Source organism: Xenopus laevis, chromosome 1S, assembly GCF_017654675.1.
Source record: "Xenopus laevis strain J_2021 chromosome 1S, Xenopus_laevis_v10.1, whole genome shotgun sequence".
In the NCBI taxonomy this organism is placed as follows: Eukaryota; Metazoa; Chordata; class Amphibia; order Anura; family Pipidae; genus Xenopus; species Xenopus laevis.
In genome coordinates, this window is record NC_054372.1 from 43,725,222 (window position 1) to 43,746,161 (window position 20,940).

The window sequence follows — 20,940 nt, forward strand, 5'->3', positions numbered from 1 at the left end:
TTCGCCAAGCAAAAATTTGCTGAGACAACGCTAATTTACTAAAATGTGAAGTTGCGTTCAGGGCGCAGAATTTTCACTAACGTTACTTTGGCAATCAAATCGAAGATGCGATAGCGTTCAATTATGCCTAGAGCAATTTCGTTGGAGGTCTTCGCTCAAGCTAATTTGCATATGGCGAGAAATTATAAAGTTGAATGAACATATATGTTGCAGCAAATACATTACACAAGTCCAGGGAACCTTAATAAAGAAAATAGAGTTGTTATAATGCCCTACACTTGAGCCCACTGTATAGTTTGTGTTCCATTGGTTAGAAAATGGAGGGGGGGGAACCCGGTTACCCAATGAAATTTTAAGGACTTTTGCAGGCTATCACTCTGAAAAAAGGAAAAGACGCCAGCGTTTTTTGGGACTTTTTTTGGAAACTTTTTCCACTAAAAATAAGATGTAAGTAACAGAAGATTGAAGAAGATCTATGCACTCCAATGCAATTCGCCTGGTCTGAGCTGGTGAAGGCAAGTCTGCCGATAGAGTGCAAATGACCTCTGGTGCCTGTCTCTTTCGCTAGCGATGTTACGCCTGCGCCCGTTAGTAAGTCGGCGAAGTGCCTGAAAGCAGTAACGCTGGTGAATCGTTGCCAGCGTCACTCACTTCGCCCTTTAGCAAGTCTGCCCCTAGTGTGATTTTTTTGAATATGTGTCTGAGTTGTTAATAAAGCCATTTAACAAACAAATAGTTTGCAGTCTTCTTGGCAGCCTTGAACTATAGGTTGTAAGAGATAGAAGCTCTAGTACTCTTCCAATTAACGGGGGGAGCTGGGAGACCCCTACCCAGGTGCAAAATGCCCACTACTTTGTTACCTGGAGAAAGACTACTGAGTGTTCAGCTTCCTTTTAAAAGCTGAGGATTCCTGGAACCTTAAAGAGATACTGACACCAGAAAATATACCTTTTTTTATATCTATCATAATATTGTCTTTGTATACTATTTATAATTTTGTTATAAGAGTATTTGCCAGATGCTTTTACATTACCTTTTGTACTGCCATGTTCCTGTATGAGGAGGCGCCATATTTGTGCAGCAGGAGTCCGTTGGCATTAGAAACTTTAAATGACAGGATGGGACAGTCAGGTTGGCAAAACAGTCAGGTTTGGGAACTTCAAGTAACAATTACTTACCAAGCAAGTCTATCGGTGAAAAATGCTCAACATGACCTATAGGTAACTTTAAATGTAGATTCATATTTTGAAAAGAAAATGTTTAGCGTCAGTATTACTTTAAGTAGTTTACAAAAAGATATATGTATATTTTTATGGGGGAAGAGAATGGGGGTTGGGAGGACCCAAGCTGAATACCTTCATGCTCCCAATAAATATTGATCCTTATTAGCCTTTTAGTTATGCAGACCCCATATGTGATTCTTTCTTGGTTTTGGGATAGGGCCAGAAGAGGCGGATCTCCGCCTGCTAAGAAATGCAGGTTCAGAATTAATTCCTCCGCTGTTGCTCTGTTACCACCAGAATACATTGCCTTGGCTCAGGTGCAATCACACTTTTTGTTGCAAAATGGAACATTTTGCATTTTGGACCCACAATCCATTGCATCTGTCTGAACCTCTTTGTCTGGCCCTAGCCTTAGACTCTTTAGAAAGTTGTTACATCTGAGCCCTGAGAAATACTGGCAAGTGGCAACCTAGAGTTCAGCTCAAGGAAAACTGAGATTGAAACTGGGAACTGAGTGGTGAAAGAAGAACTAAAGCTGAAAAAAAGAATATGGTAATTGGCTAGACATGCTATATTTTATATACTAAACTTACTTACCCGCCCCAGAGGTCGTTCTAGCAATGATCCAGGTGTTCAAAAGGTGAAAAATCTATGATATACAGTAGGTCTGCTATTAAAAGCAGTCGGACTGTTCACATTCTCTGCACTCTTGGATCTGACTCTATGTTGCCAGACAATAAAAGCTGATTTAAAGAAATGGATGAACACTTCTTGTAATTGTTTAGAGTCAGACACAGAGAACAGAAAGGAATAGGGCACCTTGGTGGCACTTTCTACTTTGCAGCACTGGGTTACTGTGTTTGATTCTTGCCTGGGGTTGTCTGCAAGGAGTAAGTGTATTCTCCCATCTCTTGATAAAAGTGAAAGATTGTCTGAGATCACACAGAAGTTAGGCTTCCTTAGCACCAGTATTTTGAATATAATGAACCTTGATGAGATAACAAGATTTGTGTACTCACCGATAAATCTGTTTCTCTAAGTCCCGAACAGGCAGCACAGGTACCAAAGGGTTAATGTCTTCTTCCCTCTAGGAGGCAGGATGACAGGAAAAAAACTGCAGGGCTGCTCCTCCTCTCCACGACATTAGCCCATCCCACTTTAGTTATTGTTATCAAGCATAAATAAGAAGGAATTAATACAGCAAAGGGCGGGAACATCCTGTGCTGCCTGTTCGGGACTTAGAGAAACAGATTTATCGGTGAGTACACAAATCTTGTTTTCTCAAACGTCCCTTGGCAGCACAGGTACCAAAGGGTTATGTCCCAAAGCAGAAGGGAGGGCAGTGAAATAAGAAAAAGACTGTAGAAAAGAGAAGCAACTGATTAATTCGAAAAACAAAAAAGCAGAACATAAAGCCTTCCATTATAGTAGGGGAAGACTCTTACAAAACTGCCGCTTGTAGAACTTTGCGGCCAAAACTCGCCTGTGATGAGGCATAAACATTGAACTTATAAAATTTAGTGAACGTGTGTACTGATGACCATGTGGCCGCCCTACAAATCTGATCTGCGGATGCCTGATTTGCTTGAGCCCAGGATGTACTCAGTGCTCTTGTAGAGTGTGCAGTCACTCTGAAAGGAGCTGGTTTTCCTTTTGCTGTGTAAGCCAAAATGATTGTCTCTCGGATCCATCTGCTGAGAGACGCGGAACTAGCTTGTTTACCTCGTTGAGGCGCTCCAAAGAGAACAAAAAGAGTCTCGGATTTTCTGAAATCCTGAGTTCTATGTAGATAGTACTTGATTGCCCGTACAACATCTAATGTGTGGAGTGCCTTCTCTTTAGAATTTTTGGGCTTCGGGCACAACGACGGTAAGACAATGTCCTGATTTATGTGGTAGTCAGATACCACCTTAGGTATGAATTCAGGTTGAGTGCGAAGTACAACTTTATCCTCGTGTATCACACATAAGGGCGGTCGACAAGACAGAGCCGCCAGTTCTGAAACTCGCCTAGCAGATGCTATGGCTACTAGGAATACCACTTTTAGAGACAACAACTTTATACTGATGGAATGCATGGGTTCAAAAGGAGGCTTTTGAAGCGCGTTCAAGACCAGAGTGAGGTCCCATGGCGGTGTAGGTGCACGCCAACGGGGACGTATATGTTGTGCGGCTTGTAAAAAAGTCTTTACGTCTTTTTGCTCAGCTAAAGGTTGTTGGAGCAAAATTGAAAGAGCCGATACCTGGACCTTGAGAGAACTTGTGGCCAGGCCCTTGTCCAGGCCCTGTTGCAGAAAATCCAATAAATCTGAGATAGGTAGAAATGTATGATTTAACTGATTTCGGTTGCACCACTCTAGGAATATCTTCCAAATCCTGTGATATGACCGCTTGGTGGATTTCTTCCTGGCTTGTAGTAGAGTCTGCACTACTGAGTGAGAGAAACCTTTTTGTGACCATATTGCGGCTTCAATAGCCAAGCCGTCAGGGCAAGCATGCTCAGATTGTGATGTTGGTACGGACCCTGGGTCAACAGGTCCGCCCGCAGTGGTAGTCTCCAGGGGTCGGCTATGGACATGTTCTTCAAGTCCGAAAACCATGCCCTCCTGGGCCAATATGGTGCTATTACAATGGCTGTGGTATGGTGTAACTTCAGTTTTCTCAGAACCTTGTGAATCATTGGTAGTGGCGGAAACACATAAACCAGATCGAAGTTCCAGTTGATAGTCAGCGCATCTATTGCTGCGGCTCTGCAATCTCGGTACCGTGTGCAGTACATCGGTAGCTGATGATTGAACGTCGATGCCATGAGATCGATTTGGGGCCATCCCCATTTCTTGGCAATCTGCACGAATATCTGACGGTTCAGCTTCCATTCCCCTGGGTCTAGAGTCTGCCGACTGAGAAAGTCCGCTTCCCAGTTGTCCTGGCCTGGAATGTAGATGGCAGAAAGTTGTGGGACTGTTTGTTCTGCCCAGGTAAGTATCTTGGCTGCCTCTTTCCAGGCTGCTTGACTGTGTGTGCCGCCTTGATGATTTAGATAGGCTACAGCGGTAGCATTGTCTGTTTGTATCTTTACTGGGGAACCGTGCAGAACCGTGGTCCAGTGCACTAGAGCGTGTCGGATAGCTCGAAGTTCGAGGACGTTGATCGGCAGCTGAGCCTCTGTTGGCGACCATCTTCCCTGTACCGTCTTGTCCTGGAAAACTCCTCCCCAACCCGCTAGACTCGCATCTGTGGTAACCATGAGAGAGTTTGTTACTGAACATGCACGTCCCCCTGCCAGATTTTGTTTCCGTGTCCACCAAAACAAGGACTGTTTGGTGTTTCGCGACAGACAAATTTTGCCGTCGAGTGTTGTTGGTGACCTGTTCCATTTCCGCAGCAGTTCCAGTTGAAGCAGTCTCATGTGGAATTGTGCGTAAGGTACCAGATCTATCGATGCCGTCATTAATCCCAAGAGATGCATTCCATTTCTTATGGAAATCTCTGACTTGTGAATGGTCGACAAAGTCGCTTTGATCAGCTTTTGAATTTTTTCTTGAGTGAGAAACACCCTGTGTCTTCGAGAATCGAAGAGTGCCCCCAAAAAAACTATGGACTGGGCTGGACACAAAGAGCTCTTTGCTGGGTGAATTATCCACCCATGTTGCTGTAGTATGAATTGGCAAGTATCTGTGTGTCGTCGTGCGATCTCTTTGGATGGAGCCCGGAGAAGGAGATCGTCCAGATATGGGATAATGATTAGATGCTGTTCCCTCATGTAGGCCACTAGACTGGCCATGACCTTGGTGAAAATTCTCGGTGCCGTGGCCAGACCGAAGGGAAGAGCTTGAAACTGAAAATGCTCGTTGGGTAGTGCAAACCGCAGGAATCTTTGATAGTGTGGATGGATGGGGATGTGTAAATAGGCATCCTTTAAGTCTATCGAGGTGAAATAATCGCCCTGTTCTACATTGGCGATGACTGCTCTCAGAGATTCCATCTTGAAAGTAGGGACCTGAAGAAAGCGATTCAGTTTCTTTAGATCTAAGACTGGTCGCAGAGAACCGTCCTTTTTGGGAACCATGAAAAGGTTTGAATAAAAACCTTGATTGCGTTGGTGTGTAGGTACTGGAACGATGACCTCCTTTTTTCGCATCTCCTGGATGGCGCGAAAGAATTCGGCCTTTTTGTCCGGGTTGGTTGGTATTCTGGATCTCAAAAATCTGGTTGGTGGAGGTTGCTGGAAAAAAGGTTCGTAACCGTATGTAATTACTTTGTGAACCCATGTGTCTGAAGTGTTCGATAGCCACGCCTCTTTGAAAAAACGGAGTCGTCCCCCTACCGTCTCCTGAGGAATAGAGGCGGCTAAAGCATCAGGAATCTTGTTTATCCGTGGTCGTCTTGGTTTGACGACGTTGTGGGTTCCATGTTGACTTTCCAGAACCCCGGAAACCCTTAGAGTTGGCCCCGGTATTAGATCTCGAATTCCTCGAAAAATTCTGTTGAAAACGCTTGTTGTAGGAATATCGAAACGAGCGTTGTGAATTCTGTGGAGGCCTGGATCTCTTGTCCTGGGGTAAGAAATTGCTCTTACCCCCTGAAATCTTTGAAATTATCGCGTCCAGCTCACTGCCGAAGAGTGTGGTTCCAGTAAATGGAAGCGAAACAAGATTCTTTTTGGAGGCCGGATCTGCACTCCATGGCTTTAGCCACAATGCCCGTCTAGCAGCGATTGCTAGTGCTGATGATTTAGCGAGTAGATGAAGCGAATCCATTGACGCATCACATAAGTAATGAATAGCGTTCAACATCTTAGACAGGTGAGATGACATGTCGAATTCCTCCTCAGAAGCTTCCTGTATGGCTTCCTGGGCCCACAGAGTAAGTGTTCGTGCAACACAAGCCATAGCTATGGTAGGTTTGAAAGCTGACGTGGTGGAAGTAAAAATATTCTTTAACAGACTTTCGGTCTTTCGATCCATAGGGTCTTTGAAAGACGTGCCATCTTCCAGTGGAATAGTTGTTCGTTTCGCGAGTCGCGCCACCGGAGCATCTACCTTGGGAACCTGATCCCATTTGTCTTTATATTGTTGTTGAAAAGGGTATAGATTATCCAACCGCTTATCTCTGGCTAATTTTCGGTCAGGAAATTTCCATTCTTTCTTTATCACTTCCTCCACTGTTTCGTGGACTGGAAAATGTCTCTGTGGTTTAGAAACTGAGCCAAAAAGTTTGTCCAGGGTTTTAATCTCCTTTGTTTCTTCTTGTAAGTCTAAGGTGATAAACATATCAGCCAACAGTGCGTCTACCGCCTCAGTTTGTGACCTTTTTGAAGGTTGTGAGGCTGTGTCTAACTGATCCGAATCAGAGTCATTAGGATCTAAGGATGGATCCTCTTCCGAAGACTCAGGACATGTTTCTGAAGTGCTCGGATGAGCAGTATGTAAAGCAGTATTAGTAGGTTTTTGCTTTTGCATGGCAGCTGTCGCCAGCTTTTCAATGGATGAAGTCATCCCCAAAAAAGATTTTTGAAAATCCTTAAGCCAGTCCGGCATTTCTGGTGGTGGTGGACTGCTTTCTGGAGGAGAGACGTCTATTCTGGGTCTTTTTGAGGAGCCACTGGCGGAGGACTTAGTCCGCTTGCTGGAGGGTTTCTTGGGGGGCAGCTGAATTGGTTCCCCCATTTGGCTGGGCCCCAAGGAAGAAGTAGTCTCCCCTTCCATAATGGTAAGGCACTATTTTAGTGAAGGCAGCAGATAAGGAGCAGAGTATACCCAAAAAGCCCCAGAGGTAAAGCAAAAGATTACCTTGTTAGTGAGGAGCGGTCAGGGTAATGTCGCAGAGAGTCGAGCTGAAAGAAAGCCCTCTTTGTCTGATGCGCAGTAATGCGCTATGCAACAACGGAACGGCGCGAAAACCGCTTGTCGCGTCAATGACGTCATCACGCCATGCGTGCGCACGTCCCCCTGACCGTCCCATGCTACCGCCGGTCTCCCAATGCGACCGTTTACTTGACTGTGGCAGCGCAATAGCATGCCTTTACTGTCTGTGCCTATTAACAGCGCGAAAGCATGTCTTCCCATGATTTTAACATATAGCAGCGCAGAAGCATGCCGTTGTCAAGAGGACCGAGTCACTCTATAGGGAATATGGTAGCGCCCCCGCATACCTTGCCCTGCTGTGTGCTGTGTCTAAGATAGCGCTCGCTTTGAACTTAGTGAGGCATGACACACAAGTGAACCGCAGCGTAAAAGCCTGCTGCACTCGCACACAAACACCAACGTGTATAAATAATGAGGGCAGCGCAAAAGCATACCCCTTACAAGCGATATTTCTAGAAAAAATAAAGGGAGAAAAAAATTACCTACCTCCTTGGGAGCAGGATGACAAAAAACTAAAGTGGGATGGGCTAATGTCGTGGAGAGGAGGAGCAGCCCTGCAGTTTTTTTCCTGTCATCCTGCCTCCTAGAGGGAAGAAGACATTAACCCTTTGGTACCTGTGCTGCCAAGGGACGTTTGAGAAATAGGATTAAAAGTGTTTTACCCATAATGCCACAATAGGGTTACATTTGTTGTGTGGTTTTCTCTATCTCAACCATTAATTCACATGAAAATCTGCCAATTTACTAAATATTTCATACAATTTTATCAGAAACAATAATTGTTTTTTTTAGGATTAAAAGGGTAGTTCATATTTCAATTACATTTTGGGTATGATGTAAACAGGAATAATCTGAGATGGTTTGCAGTTGGTCTTCATTTGTGTGTTTTTGTTTAACTATTTAGGTTATTGTTCAGCATCTCTCCATTCCGGAATTTCATCAAATAGCTGGTTGCTAGGGTGCAATTTATCGTACAAACCAGGTAGTGGTTTGAATCAGAGACTGCAAGCTGAACAGAAAGTAATATATTAAAAAGTAATAGAAACAATCCATTTGTGGCCTCACAGAGCAATAGTTTTTCTGTCTTTCAGGGTCATTTGAAAGCTGAATACGAAAGAATATATTAAAATCTTTAAAAAAATAAAAATACTAGTTGAAGAGTTACTAAGACTACACTATTCTATAACACACTAAGGGGCAAATTTACTTATGGTCGAATATCGAGGGTTAATTAACCCTCGATATTCGGCTGCCGAATGGAAATCCTTCGACTTCGAATATTGAAGTCAAAAGATTTACCGCAATTCGTTCGATCAAACGAAAAATCGATCGATCGAATAATTAAATCGTTCGATTCGAAGGATATTAATCCATCGATCGAACGATTTTTCTTCGACTTAAAAAAGATAGCAAAGCCTATGGGGACCTTCCCCATAGGCTAACATTGACTTCGGTAGGTTTTAATTGGCGAACTAGGGGGTCGAAGTTTTTTTTTAAAGAGACAGTACTTCCACTGTCGAATGGTCAAATAGTCGAACGATTTTTAGTTCAAATCGTTCGATTCGAAGTCGAAGTCGTAGTCGAAGGTCGAAGTAGCCCATTCGATGGTCTAGGTAGCCAAAAAAAAAAACATTCGAAATTCGAAGTTTTTTTTATTCTATTCCTTCACTCGAGTTAAGTAAATGGGCCCCTAAAAGTTAACTTAAAGGTGAACTACAGCCTTTGGATATTCAATGTGATTACCTGTGCAAAACTGATGCACCTTTCTTGGGCCACAGCTCAATTTGGATAAATCAATGTGCATTAACTTTTTTCAACTGCCAAGTAAATTACCAAATAAATCTCAAGCAAATGGCTCTATTAACTGCCACAAACTCAAGGTGTCCTGCTTATAGAGATAACATCTCTACTATTATTGGCTATAATTAAAGCAGTGTTTATTCCAGGAACCAGGGCCTTTAGCTAAAACACAATAGAAGAAAGTGCGTTGGTGTCGGCAGAAACGAGTATCAAGGATTAAACTGCTATTTTACATAATACTCGCTGTAACTGGAGCAACACTGGTCACCCTGAACAATGTTCTTTTACCTACTTGCTGCTTTTTAATTAGTTGAGGCTGATGATAATAGATGTTGTGTGTGTGTATATATATATATATATATATATATATATATATATATATATATACTGTATAAGTTTAAAGTTTAATGTTCCTGTCTCTAGTGTTGCAGTCTGGCAGCTCAGTGTAGTGATGTGCGGGCTGGGTTCGGTCAGGTTTGGGCCGTCCTCGCACCCCCATTTGCGGGTGGTGGGCCGAGCTCTTGTTCATGCTTTCCCCGCCCGCCACCTTACACTGCCGGCTTCCAACTTCCCGCTTCCGGCTTTATAGCCGCGCGCCTGCTCGCCCCGCCCTTTTTGTACTTTGCACCCTGATTTTCCTCCCCTTAGAGCTACTCCTGTCCTGTTCTTAGCTTTTAAAAACCCGTTGGAAGCTACTGAAACGCCTGCTCATATTTTGAGTAACATCACACTACATTATTGTTCTTCAATAACTTTATGTGGCATCTATGCAACCTTTGTAAAATAAGCTGTCCCAAATCTGGTGAAAATAAAATACACCTTTCATGTACAGGATGTAAACATTGCATGCGATACAGCAGTATATTTTAAAAATGATAGCAATTTTTACAATGATATACATTTGGCATTAGAACGTACTGTAGGTTGATACAATAGCTCTTCCAAATAGTAAAACTGCTTAGCTTGGAAAAGGTATTCCAAAAAAAGAATTGTCTTTTATAGAATCATCAGTATGATACGTTGTTGGATTGTATGTTGCGAATGTGTGTAAAGAATATATGTGCCTTGTTCTCAATGCCTTTTTCTTTGCTCCTCAGGGTGGGCTAAGTGCCCAAGCCTTTGTTCGAGTTGACATTGAAGACATAAATGATAATGCCCCAGTGTTTGACCCTTCTACATATGTGACAAGCATTAGCAGCCACACCCAGCCAGGAACAGAGATCCTAAATGTCATGGCCACTGACAGAGATGAAGGATTGTTCGGTGAAGTGACGTATGAACTTCTATCAGGAGAACACTCGTCTTTCTTTACCATTGACTCATCTACAGGTTCTGACATTCATTTTATCTTTACTCAAATGTTCTTTAAGTTATAAATAGCTTTAGAATCGCTGTAGAAAGGACATGTTGTCACAATAGAATATACAGTACATACTGCTCCCTGGAAGCATCAATTTCCCAAATGTAGGTGGTTTAGGCGTTTATAGTATATTGCAACCCCCTTTTGATGGATGTAACTGTATGAACACATGGTTGGAATTATACTCAGGACCCTAGGGCTACAAGCCAGCAACAGTGATGGGCGAATAAATTCAGCTGGTGCGAATTTGTGGTGAAATTCTTTGTTTCGGCGTTGGCAAATTTATGCTGGCGTTAAAATTGACGCGGGCGTCAATTTTCGAGTTTCATTAATTTTTTCAAGAATTTCACTGGATGAACTGTTACTGTATGAACACATTTATTATTTGATTCTTTTCCTGGTATTTATATTTGACTGACACATTTCCCCAGCACTATACAAATATTATATATCATTCACATCAGTCCCTTCCCCAATGGAACATATATAATAAGGTTCTTGGACACATATTTACACCCAGCAGGGCCAATTTAATCAGGAGTCAGTTAACTTGCCTGTATGTTTTTGATGTGTGGGAGATAACCAGAGTACCTGGAGGAAACCCAAGTAGACAAAGGGAGAATATACAAATTCCTTGAAGATAGTGCCGTGGTTGGAATTATACTCAGGACCCTAGGGCTACAAGCCAGCATTAGTGATGGTCGAATAAATTCGACATGCGCAAATTTGTGGTGAATTCCCGTGTTTCGGCGCGGGCGAATAAGTTTGCAAAACTCGCGCGAAAATTTGGACGTGTGTCTGAAAATTGCCGCATGTCAACACTATTCGGACTCCCATTGACTTTAGCGCTGGCATCAAAATTGATGCTGGCATTAAAATTGACGCGGGCGTCAATTTTCGAGTTTCATGAATTTTTTTCAAATTTCGCTGGAAATATGCAGATTTTTCAGTAAAGCGAAACGGAAGAAATTCGCCCATCACTAGCCAGCAGTGCTATCTATAGACCTCTGATAAGAAATATATGCTGAAAGCAATGACAATGATGTATGGAGGTTACAATAATACTAGACAGTTACTAGACAGACATGAAAAGAACATTTAAATATCAGCCTTGATATCAGTTTTATAGCAAAATAATATGAGCATTAGTAACTGAAATTTAGAAAACCCAGTGCTATTAAAAGTCTGTCTGGAACATAGGTTGTCTAATACTATTATTTTAGTGGGGTTGAGAGGAGAAAAAGAAGGGAAGAAAAAAGAGAGTAACTTCTAACTTTTAGTTTATTTTGGGGTTTGGTCCCAACATATTATTTGCTAGTATGACATTGCTTATAAATTGCTATAGATGTCCATATATACTAAGGTTGTTTTATTTATGCAAAATTAGACCAGGCGATGTAGCTGCTCCTGCACCACTTTGGTGGGTCCCCAATAGCTGCAATGCAACAATAAGCCCTGTAGCTGCACACTTAAAATGCTCATTATAACTTTATGAGCTGCACAGGGCTTTGGGTATTTCATGAATAAACAGGTTCCAAACCTGTTCCAGCAGAGGTCCTTATTGTGTATTGCCCCCCCCTTCATCATCTTTAGCAAACAAAAACTGCATAGTAAACTATGAGCATGGATTATTCTACACAGTCAGCCTTTTATATGTTAAGACATGAAATTGATACCAACATCTAAAATAAATTAGATCTTAAGTTCTTCAGAAGGGACATGATCATCAAGATCTGTGATGCTGCCTCCTAACTGCAGCCCACATATCCTTACTGTATTGCATGGAAAATGAGCCACTGCTTCTCATACTACACAGTTAATGGTTGTATGGATCAACAAGTAGGGATGTCGCGGACTGTTCGCCGGCGAACTAATTCGCGCGAACATCGACCGTTCGCGTCCGCCGAATGTTCGGGAACGTCGCGCGACGTTCGCCAATTTGGGTTCGCCTTAGCTGGCGCTTATTTTTGCCCTCTCACCCCAGAGCAGCAGATACATGGCAGCCAATCAGGAAGCTCTCCCTCCTGGACCACCCCCACACCCCCTGGACCACTCCCCTTCCATATATAAACTGAAGCCCTGCAGCGTTTTTTCATTCTGCCTGTGTGTGCTTGGAAGAGCTAGTGTAGGGAGAGAGCTGTTTAGTGATTTGAGGGACAGTTGATAGTAACTTTGCTGGCTAGTAATCTACTTGATACTGCTCTGTATTGTAGGGACAGAACTCTGCAGGGATTTGAGGGACAGTGAGTTTAGGTTAGTTAGCTTTGCTGACTAGTAATCTACCTTCTACTGCAGTGCTCTGTATGTAGCTGCTGTGGGCACTGCTTCTGATCTCATCTGCTGACTGCTGTAATAACCCAATAGTCCTTGTAAGGACTGCTTTTATTTTCTTTTTTGTTTTTTTACTTGGCTACTATAAGAGCCCAGTGCTATTAGTCTAGCTGTGTTGGGGAGTGGGACTGGTGTGCTGCTCCTCCTAGTAGTTCACCACTACCAGCACCAACCAGAGTCAAAATTGTTACAAAGTATCTTATTTGCACCTGTTAGCTGTTCTGAGCTCTCTGCCAAAAGCTAATTAAGTTAGAAACTGTTTTTTTTCTGGCTGTTCAGTTCAGAGAAAAGAGGGACTGGTGTGCTGCTCCTCCTAGTAGTTCACCACCACCAGCACCAACCAGAGTCAAAATTGTTACAAAGTATCTTATTTGCACCTGTTAGCTGTTCTGAGCTCTCTGCCAAAAGCTAATTAAGTTAGAAACTGTTTTTTTTTCTGGCTGTTCAGTTCAGAGAAAAGAGGGACTTTCCAGTACAAAAGAGGGACAGGGGGTTGAGTGGTCAAAAGAGGGACAGTTGGGAGGTATGCAAGTGCCACCTAGCTGTGTGAGCTTTTTTACATTCTGTCTAAATAACAATAATAATTCCGTGTCCGTAAACATCACCTGAGTGATGTTTTTACAGCAGCAATAATATATTCCATACCCACTACTGTATACGTTGCCCTTGCAGGCATTGTTTGCCCAGTCTTTAACCAAGTGCCACCTAGCTGTGTGAGCTTTTTCACATTCCGTGTCCAGAAACATCACCTGAGTGACGTAGTGTGATTTCTGCCCTTTACAGCACAAAACGCAGCGCTGTGTCAACAATGTATTTTTCAGATACATTTTTGCCCTTGATCCCCCTCTGGCATGCCACTGTCCAGGTCGTTGCACCCTTTAAACAACTTTAAAATCATTTTTCTGGCCAGAAATGTCTTTTCTAGCTTTTAAAATTCACCTTCCCATTGAAGTCTATGGGGTTCGCGCCGTTCGCGAACCGTTCGCATTTTTGACGCAAGTTCGCGAATATGTTCGCGAACATTTTTTCCGCCGTTCGCTACATCCCTATCAACAAGTTGCTAGGTAGGGGGATGAATGTTTCTCTACTGATAGAACATGAAATATCATCCATAGTCTCCTATAAAACACTGCCACTTATGGACATATTATCATGAGAAAATACACAATGGCATTAACTGTGAACCTGTATGACACCTACGTTATGCACATTTTTATATAACATGGCAAGTAAATCAGTGCAACCCATTACTTGGTTATTTAATGTTCCATGTAATGCCTCACCCTTTAAAATCTAAATCAGTCACTAAATATGATCAGCCAATTAACCAATACAGTGATTACCAGAAAATATGTTAACAATTTTCTGTGACAAACCAGGGTCCCAAGCTATATTCCAATCATACTAATGAGTTCAGTAAGTGATGACGTGTTTTTGCAGGATATTCATCTTGCACCATTACCTAATTAACATTTATCTTTTCGCCACAGCAGTCTGGCATTGTGACTCCGATGATGAGCTGCAGTGGCTGAGAGTGAACACAGTATGCATGCCAATGCTTTTTTTTAGACTCCATCTTCATAGAAACTGTAAAGTTTGTACATACAGCCACATTCATATTTTAAACTCTTTCTTAAAAATGGGCACTACAAATACAGGTGTTACACCTATTATCCAGAATGCACAGGATACGGGATCTTTCCATAATTTCGAGCTCTGTACATTTAGGGGGTTATTTATCAAAATCCAATTTTTGGAAAGCGACTCCAACCAAATCCTTTCCCCTCCTATTTATCATTAAATTTTCCCGAAAAAATTATTGTGCGGTAAAAGTTTTATGCCCAAATATCGCGACTTTTTGATGCCCGAATATCGCAACTTTTTCGGAAACCCATCTTCAGGACATGGGCCATTAACTTCTACATAAACTCGGCAGTTAAGAGTTGGAGTACTTTTTGGTTCGGACCACCATTGGGGTTAAATAAATCATGAAAAATTCAAGGTTTTTTTTCTGTGAAAAATTGTGGTTTTCCCCTTTAAAAGTCCAACCAGAAAAAAAAACGGACTTTGATAAATAACCCCCTTAGTCTACTTAAAATTAATTTAAACATAAAATAAACCAATAGGATTGCTTTGCCTCCAATAAGGATTAATTACTGTTTATCTTAGTTGGGATCAAGTACAAGGAACTGTTTTTAAAAAAATGTAACCGTTTTAAAAAAATTTAATTATTTTGTTTTGATTGTTTTGTTTTGAGATGGCCTTCCCGTAATTCTGAGGTTTATGGATAATGGGTTTCCAGATAAGGGATCCTATACCTGTACCTATATAATAAAGCTGACCATATGTGTGCCAATTAGCTTGGTCAGTTAGATGGTATTCAAACAGACTTAGCCATCTGTAGGAAAACGTATAAAATGTAAAAATATTGAGTTTGGTTTTAGCAGCCAGTTCTAATATCTTTGGAGTGATTACCCAGCTGCACTGCCAGATACATCTTTGGATCAGTATGGCAGCACTGGAAACAATTCATTTTCATTATGTGAAGTTTTATCCACCGTACCATCAACAATATATATTTTGGTTCTATAATTGTAGTTTCTACTAGATCTGTCAACATTAAAAAGTGCAGACAATTCCTGGTTATGGATGTCATAGTCCTAGTTATCAAAAATTAATACAAAGTGAATAAAGAAACATTATTACAGATATGGGATCTGTTATCCAGAAACCCATTATCCAGAAGGTTCTGAATTACAAAATGCCTGTCTCCCATAGACTCCATTTTATCCAAATAATCCAAATTTTTAAAAATGATTTCCATTTTCTCTATAATGATAAAACAGTAGCTTGTAGGGATGGGCGAATAAAGACACGAATTTGCTAAGAATTCGCCACAAGCGAATTAATTTGCAAATCTGGGTCATCAGGGGCATAAGTCATAGTTATATCCACTTAGGAAACCAGGGTAGTCAGTGTACATGTTGTACATCCTTGCAGATTATACAGTATAAAATCATTTACCAGCAAACATTTGTAATGCAAATCTTGATTATGGAAGCTGGTGCCTTCTTCTAAAACTAGCCTTAGATTAGTAATTTTGTCTATGTGACAATAACTTCAGGCTTATTTATAGGGGGTTATTTATTAAAGTCTGAATGCCAAAAACGTGAAAAATTTGAGTTTGTTTGACTTTAAGATCCAAATTTTTATTATTCCCCAAATATGGAAAAATTCGTAATCTGAAAATCTGGCATCTCAGACCTGCCGAGGTGGTATATAAATCAACGGGAGAAGTCCTGAAGATATCCTGATCTGCGCTCGGTTTCGTGCAATAATCCGTAGAGTTTGTTGTTTTTTATGCAAAAATCAGAAAAAATCAGAGTTTTTTTCCTGCACAAGAAATTTTCGGGAAAATGTATTGATAGATAAGGGGAAATAACATGTGCAGATTTGGTTGGAGTATATTTCAGAAAATAATGAGCTAAATTTGGATTTTTTTAAATAACCCCCTAAGTGATACAAGGGCCCACAGACAGGGCTATCAGTTTCTGAACTCATTTATCTCTGATGTATGGTATTCACCTGCTTTTATTTTCAGTAGTGAAGCTCTGAGCTAAATACTGTGCCTCTAGGGTGAAGCTGAATGTCTGCCACCAGCTAGATTACTGAAAGTGTGATCAGAATACAGTTTACTGATTTAACCAAGTACATCTTGCTCGACAGGACACAATTTAAATACAGTCCCAAGTTCATGGCTAAACATGTTCAATATTATTGTTCTAAAATACACCTTGTTGTGGTACATGCTCAGTAAGGGTCAATCAAAGGAAAATTGACCAATTCCTCCCATGAGCAAGATCGTTTCTCCAGGGAAGGGCATTTTGTTAGTTATGTGGTGTTTATACAAATGGCCTGTAGATGTCACTGTGCTCATACTTATACTGTGCACACTTCCTGGTAGCTTAAAAGTGAAAGCTTACTGTTGTGTAATTCCTGCATGACTCTGCTAATAAAGCACTGTTATACTCTACTCATCCTCGGCTACCCAAAACATAACAAGTATCAATAATTTAATTACATTGAATCCACTGAAAAAAATGCTCAGACTAGTTCATATAAATAACAAAGATCAAGTGGGTAGCAAACCTGCATTATTTGACATTCTATCTTTTATAAATTTTAAAATCTCTTTTGATAAAATCTCTTTACTGAATGAAACTCTTGCCATATAATGCAAGCATTTCTGTCTTGATTTTGATATAAGAAGGGCTAACTCAATACACAAAAACCTGCACATATATTTTTTTACCTTTCCAGGGTATGAACTTGTTTTTCAAAGCATATAAACTTCAGTTAAACGTACTTTCTTATAGTGCTATGAGACACACTAGGAACATATGGGGACCAGATCTTCCCAACCAAACTCCCACAAATAATAGAAACAAATTATGGAACAGCGCCTAATACCATTAACGATAACTCATCTCTCCTTGGTCCCTGTGCAACTGCCCTCTATCCTTGGCAGCCTAGGGGTCCCGGTGCTTGTAGTATAATTATTACAAGTCTCGGTAACAGTTTTCATTTGTTCAGGTTGTACACAAGCACTGATAATTCTAGCAGCAAATACAAACCCTCTGTTTAAATTTTCTAGTGAAATGCAGTAAAGTTCTGCAACAGTCTTTGAGTTAGAAAGAATTACAAGACAATATGTGAAGGACTTTGTTGGTAGCAAAAGCTTTATGTTCCCATGCATTGTTCACACGAGATTCCCCATCTGGAGTTGTGAAGCCATGACACTAAAAATAGTTTTATAGTTTATATTGCTTGACTCACAGAACACTATTGTTTTAAAATGTAATAAGTCTATGGGTGACAAATATTTTTGACACGCCACAAAATATATTTATTTAATTTTTTTCACCCATTGGAGTCTAAGGGTATATTTATCAAAAAGTGAAGATCGCCGCAGCCCTCTAGGGGCAGATTCACTAAACAGCAAAAAGTGGCCAGCGACCGCATCGCACCCATCGCTGCACTTCGCCAGACGAAAATTCGCTCAGACAACGATAATTCACAAAAATGCAGAGTTTCGTTGTGGGTGCCGAATGCTGGCGACCTTTCACTACCGTTACTTTGGCAATGCGAGTAATTCAAAGCGAAGCTGCACTAGCGCTCATTCTGCTTAGCACAGGCTGTCTGGGTTTAAACCAGACAGGTGGCAACCCTAGTGATTGGTGATAACGGAATAAATGTGTTAAGGTCAATATGTAACATATACATATGCAAACAACAATGTCACAGAGGAGCTGGCAGCTATAAAATTAGCTAAATGCAGATTTGAGTCCACTAGCTTACCCGGCTTTCTTCTTAGAAGAGACTCTGATGAAATCATGATTTTAAAACATTGTTACAAGCACAGAAAATATTGTTCTCTGATTAGAAATAGCTGGGTCCAAAAAGCTACTTAGTTACCTTGCTTCCCCCTACTGATCTTTTTCATCTTAAACTGCACATCTGGGGACCCCCTAAACTTTCCCATTTGTTTTACTTTCTGGAGTAGCGCAGAAGGGTAGGAGGATGCAATCATGTGTTGCTTCAGATCCTCTTCTTTGCAATTGGCTACTCTGCTTTCAAAACAAACAAGAAGTTTAGGGGGTTCTCAGTGCTACTGTTCGGGAGGGTTTTAGAGAGGGGTCAATGTATTGAGCAGGCTTCATTATCCTTTAACTCGAACTGAATTGCAGGAAAGGATGCATCAGAGTGTCTCCTTTGTGATGTACAGTAACCTTTTCCTTACTCCTTGCTTAATAAATTGATATCCATGTCCTCTAACTTCAATAGAAATTGAAACCAACACTGGGCTCCATAAAATATTCTCATAACTAATATAACCCAGTGCATTATTAAAAAGACAATACTTATTTTTGAAACCTAAACAAACCAGTCATACAATTAAAGAGCCAAGCATTTTACAGATGGATTGAGCTATTTTCATTACCTTCATTTGCCTCTTCAACAGCTTGGATTTTTTTTACCTCTTCAGCAACTATAATTTTGCTGAAACCAAATATCCTTATTATATGCATAGCAAAGTGAATACAACAGCAAAAACCCAACTTACTTTTTCTTCCCATAATGGACTTGGATGAGCTTATAATATGATACATATTCAAGTCATATACGGAAAATATATTCTTTATAAAAAAATTTATGGCACATGTAGAAAAAAACAACTAGTATATTTTCAGAAGGACCGTTCATATTACTAAATATTGAGTGTTTGCAATGACAATATGCCTGTAATGATTTTTTTTAGAGACAAAACATTCTACAACGTGTCACACTAGGTAGAAGCCTTACAGTTGGGAGCTGCTGCTTCTGCATAGAATGTCCTGAAAGTATTATCAGCTGCACTGAAGATGGACCTTGTACTTCTTTCTTTCTTGTGGAAAGTATGGCTGCAAGTTCAATGTCATTTATTGCGATTCTGTTTATAATAATAGATTCTTAATATATTTGAGATGGTCTTTCATTAATACATTGTAAAATTGAGATACAATATATCTCTTGAGCAGTGTCGGACTGGCCCATAAGGAGACCATGAAAACTCTAGGTGGGCCCAGGTTTCAGTGGCTCATCTTGCTTCTAACCATTTGGCCTATTTCATTGTCATTCTCTATTTCTTTATGGGAAAAAGGGGGCTTAATTATGGAAAAATAGAGTATAACATGTTGAGATAAAAGACTAGGAGAATAAAGAGATTGAGCGTGTAGAGGAGGAATAGTAGTTTGGAAAATGGAGCCAAGGTCTAAGGTTTTCTGGTGGGCCTCTGGCATCCCAGTCCGACACTGCTCTTGAGTGAAACAGCTGGGCCTGGGATTCAAAGAGAAAAAAAACCCAAACCCTGTTTTCATGCCTGGTGGTTGGTGGTAGGAGGATTTCCCTTGCTGAATATCATTATGTCCTTTGTTTTTCCTTGGTTGCAACTGTATGTCAAATAACTAACTGTAAAATGAAAGTTCTAGAGAGCGTTGGGTTTTTTTTTAGGGATGCAACGAATCCAGGATTAGGATCTGGATTTGGCTAGGATTCGGCCTTTTTTAGCATGATTTGGATTCGGCTGAATCCTTCTGCCCGGCCGAACTGAATCCGAATCCTAATTTGCATATGCAAATTAGGGGAGGAGAGGGAAATCACACCACTTTTTGTTACATAACAAGAAAATTTTTTTCCCCTTCCCACCATTAATTTGCATATGCATTTGCATTTACAAATTAGGGTTAGGATTCTGTTCGGTATTCGGCTGAATCTTTCGTGAAGGATTTGAGGGTTCGCCCGAATCCAAAGTGGATTTGGTGCATCTCTATTTTTTTATACAAATGTGCTATTCAGTTAAAGGGAATTTAATACATTTTAGTCCCCATAATTTTGGTATTAAAGTTGCAGCAACAAAACTCTGGTTTCTTTTGAAAACAGATACAATATGGTATACAGATATACCGGTAGTACAATAAAATATATTTTCCCTGTGAAAAAAAGCCAATTTTGAAATAAAGCAAACTTTTCAAAAATAACCTATTGACATCCATAATGCAGGGATTTTACATTGTCTCAGACTGCAATAGATACTTATGTACTTCAACCCTACTCTGTTGAGTTATCTTGACCAAGTACCGAGATAGGTTATATATTCTAATTTGGGGTGTTCACTTACTCAAAGTAAGTGGGGTGTTCACTTACTCAAAGGTAAGGGCCCGCACCCCCTCAGGACCCCCCCGGCAACTAGCACGCAACCATTTCCAGACGATTCCGGGCGTATAGAGGGGGGCGGGGGGCCCGGCTGCGCGTCCTGCGCCAGGGCCCGTCCCCCTCTAGTTACGTTATTGCATGAATGGCTTCATTTAGGTGCCTTTGTGGCTTTACTGGTACTCCAGGGACAATGTAGAACACAATAATTGAATAAGAACCTATCTCAGAATCAACAATAACAGATTAAAAGAAAATACACGCCATTACCATTTCTGTGAATCATCAAAAGATTACACAGAAATCTTTAAATAAAAAGGTGAGACAAAGTTTGTTAGCCCAAGGGACTGCAAAGTGCAAAGCCATTCATATAATTTTGTAATGGGGCAGCAGTATCCAGCATAGAAGCCACGGAAATTGTGTGTAATTTGTCTGAGTAAAAACAGGGGACACTCATGCCTGAATCAAGCTTATTTGAAAACACATTGTTAATAATAGCGAATAATAATAACTAGTGATGGGCAAATAAATTCGCCTGGCACGAATTTGCTGCGAATTTCTGCGTTTTGCCCCCGATTAATAAATTCGTGAATTTCCAGCATAAAATTCGC

The 20,940-nt window shown here is 40.8% G+C and overlaps 1 protein-coding gene across 1 annotated transcript in view; it reads left to right on the plus strand.

Moving 5' to 3' along the window:
* Nucleotides 1–20,940, plus strand: part of LOC108704336 (protocadherin-23-like) — a 175,412-nt gene that overhangs the window by 84,544 nt on the left and 69,928 nt on the right. The window contains exon 3 of the mRNA XM_041577895.1: nt 9,987–10,218. Coding sequence (XP_041433829.1) covers nt 9,987–10,218 — 232 coding nt within the window. The remainder of the gene's footprint in view (nt 1–9,986; nt 10,219–20,940) is intronic.